The following is a 2,524-nucleotide window of genomic DNA, read 5'->3' as shown; positions in this document are numbered from 1 at the left end:
AGCTTGTTGATTACTACAAAATTTTCCCGCTCTTTTTCTCCGTTCTTACATAGATTCTTAGGTGTACTCCTAGAACACGTCTACTAGTAAAGTCAAGTGTTACTCACAAACACATTTGGATCCACCAAATTTAAAATTTAAATAGCATTAAATTGTGTTCACTCTTCAATTTATTAATTATATCACCAAACATAGAAATTGCTTTTCCACTTATTCTTCTTAAACAAAAAAATGGGTGAACACTTTCTGCTCAACAAAAGTTTTGACTGAAAACTATTTTCAATTTACTCATATCACTTCGAGCTCCTTTTTACCTTTTCATGTCCTCCATTTTAGTTTCTTCAAACCAAACAGAGCCTAATAGTAACAAAACTCTCTCAGGAGCTTTAGCTACCAAGTGAAGCGATGATATCTCATTTGACAGTTGATGAGTTCAGTTCATTCCAGAGGAAATAGAAGCCAGAACACACCTTTCAGTTTTTCCTAATCGCAGCATTTCCCCCGGAGATAGGAACTGAATAAAATATTTGATAAAGAAAAAAAAAATCTACCCTTTTTTTTATTCGGGGCCCTTATTATTATAATTATAGAGCACGGGGAAATGGACCTTTCAACACAAACGCGACGAAAATAACGGAAAATGAAAGAAAATTACTGTACTACAACAAGCTGACCCGCTGCGGATCCATTGAAACCCCCATTCCCTTCTTCAAAATACTGCTCATGCTCCTCCGGCCCATCACCCTTCGGAACCGTCACGATCAACTCTCCATCTACATACTCAGCCGTCGCAAGCCTAGGCAAAGTCGACGGTGGCAACCGAAACCTCCAACGATCGAACTCAAGCTCATCCTCCCCAAAGTCTCCTTCGCCGGCGCCGGCGCCGGCTCCGTCAACTACCACAACCTTCATCACTCCGGGATGAACAACCACCGCGTGAGCCCGAACCCCGCCGCTCAAGCCGTCAGCCGCCGCAAAGAACCGGAACATGGTGGTGTCCTCCTCAATGTAGACGTCTGCGTCGGCCCCAAATGGGAGCTCAATCATCTTGCTGAACACATGAGGAAGTCGCCGGAGCTTCTTGCACCCGCCGGCCATCGCATTCACCGGGTAAACCCTCATGAATGATTATTTCTCGCAAAGGATCAAAAGACCAATTGAGAGAAATGCAGAAGAATCGAAACCCTAGGTAAATTACAGACCGGCGGTGCCGCCGCTGCCCGCTAGTGCTTTGAGAAGAGAAAAACCACTCTGGGTCTTGAGTTGATTGTCGAGCTTCAGTGAGCTCCCCATTTAAAGGACAACTGTTTCAAAAGTAACCCAAAACTATGCGAAATATATCGAAAATGCCATTCAATTATTTCTTATTGGCACGGGGATTGAAGCAGAGCCGTCCGATGGCATCCAATGACATCTTGGACATATTAAGCCGTGCTCGAATTTGATCGGACGACCGTAAGCCTGCTGCTGCGTAAGGTTAACGTGTTAACCCGTGAACGTCACGATTGAACAAGGTAGGATTTTGGCTGTTGGGTTCAAACAGCGAGAGTTCTTTTTAGACCAATCATGATGTAGAGAAATATGCTTGGCGATTCAAGATTAAACGACCAATTATGAAAATAGAATGTGGATGCTGCACTTTGACTGTATAATTTGTTCAATAATCGACCTTTTATTTTTTGTTTTTTTGGAATTATATACTTTGTTTAATACTTTTATTATTTGTATTTTATTAGAAAAAATAATTCAATAGGAAAGGAAGATAATTGTTTTATTCTTTGGTGAGTTATAAGGGAAGACAAATAGGTTCTTCTTGAAGGAAATTATTTTTTCATGATTTTATGAAGAATAAATTATTTCTTTGGCTATATATTTGTTGCTTTATTTAAGGATGAGGCAATTTATTTGTGGGGCATCATACTTGGGATTTCGGCTGATCGAAATGAACAGATCGCGAATTCAATCAAATTGATCCGACTTATTTAATAACGGTTCAAAAAAGTCGAATATTAAAGCAGATTTATCAACAAAATAAAAAATAATTATTGGAATTTATTTTTCAAATCATAATGGGTTCATGGATCAACATTGAATCTAATCTGTTAAAAACAGGTCAAAAAAATTCAACTCTGACCTGGACCGGTTTTATTAAAGAGTTAACAAATGAATTATCCTATGATTAGTTATAAGTGATTTTAGCATTAATTTTTTTTACTATCATAATTATAATAATTTATATTTGTAATTATTATTTTATTCATAGTTTTTTTAAAGCACTACTCGATTTGACAGTTAAAAGTTTAGGACATATAATTTAGCTTGTTCATTGGCTCAGTTCAATACAATTTAAATCAAATTAGCTCAAATTAATGCGATTAAAATCAAGCTCAAATTTTAATTGACCTAGAAATAAATATTTTTTTTCTTTAAAAAATATTCTATGTGCATAAAAATATATTTATGATTGATATGCCATGTAAAAATTACCTTGATCGGACGCGAATCTCGAGACAAAAAGCTAGTT

General features: G+C 37.1%; 1 protein-coding gene across 1 annotated transcript; it reads right to left on the bottom strand.

Moving 5' to 3' along the window:
- Positions 1 to 247: 247 nt before the first annotated feature.
- LOC110109842 lies at positions 248 to 1,252 on the bottom strand. The gene has a single exon (XM_020841041.2). It carries the CDS (start codon positions 1,120 to 1,122, stop codon positions 652 to 654), a length of 471 nt encoding a protein of 156 aa, XP_020696700.1. The 5' UTR covers positions 1,123 to 1,252; the 3' UTR covers positions 248 to 651.
- Between the last annotated feature and the right edge of the window lie 1,272 nt (positions 1,253 to 2,524).

Source organism: Dendrobium catenatum, unplaced genomic scaffold (assembly GCF_001605985.2).
Source record: "Dendrobium catenatum unplaced genomic scaffold, ASM160598v2 fragScaff_scaffold_22, whole genome shotgun sequence".
Lineage (NCBI taxonomy): Eukaryota > Viridiplantae > Streptophyta > Magnoliopsida > Asparagales > Orchidaceae > Dendrobium > Dendrobium catenatum.
This window is presented reverse-complemented; position numbering and strand designations above follow the sequence as displayed.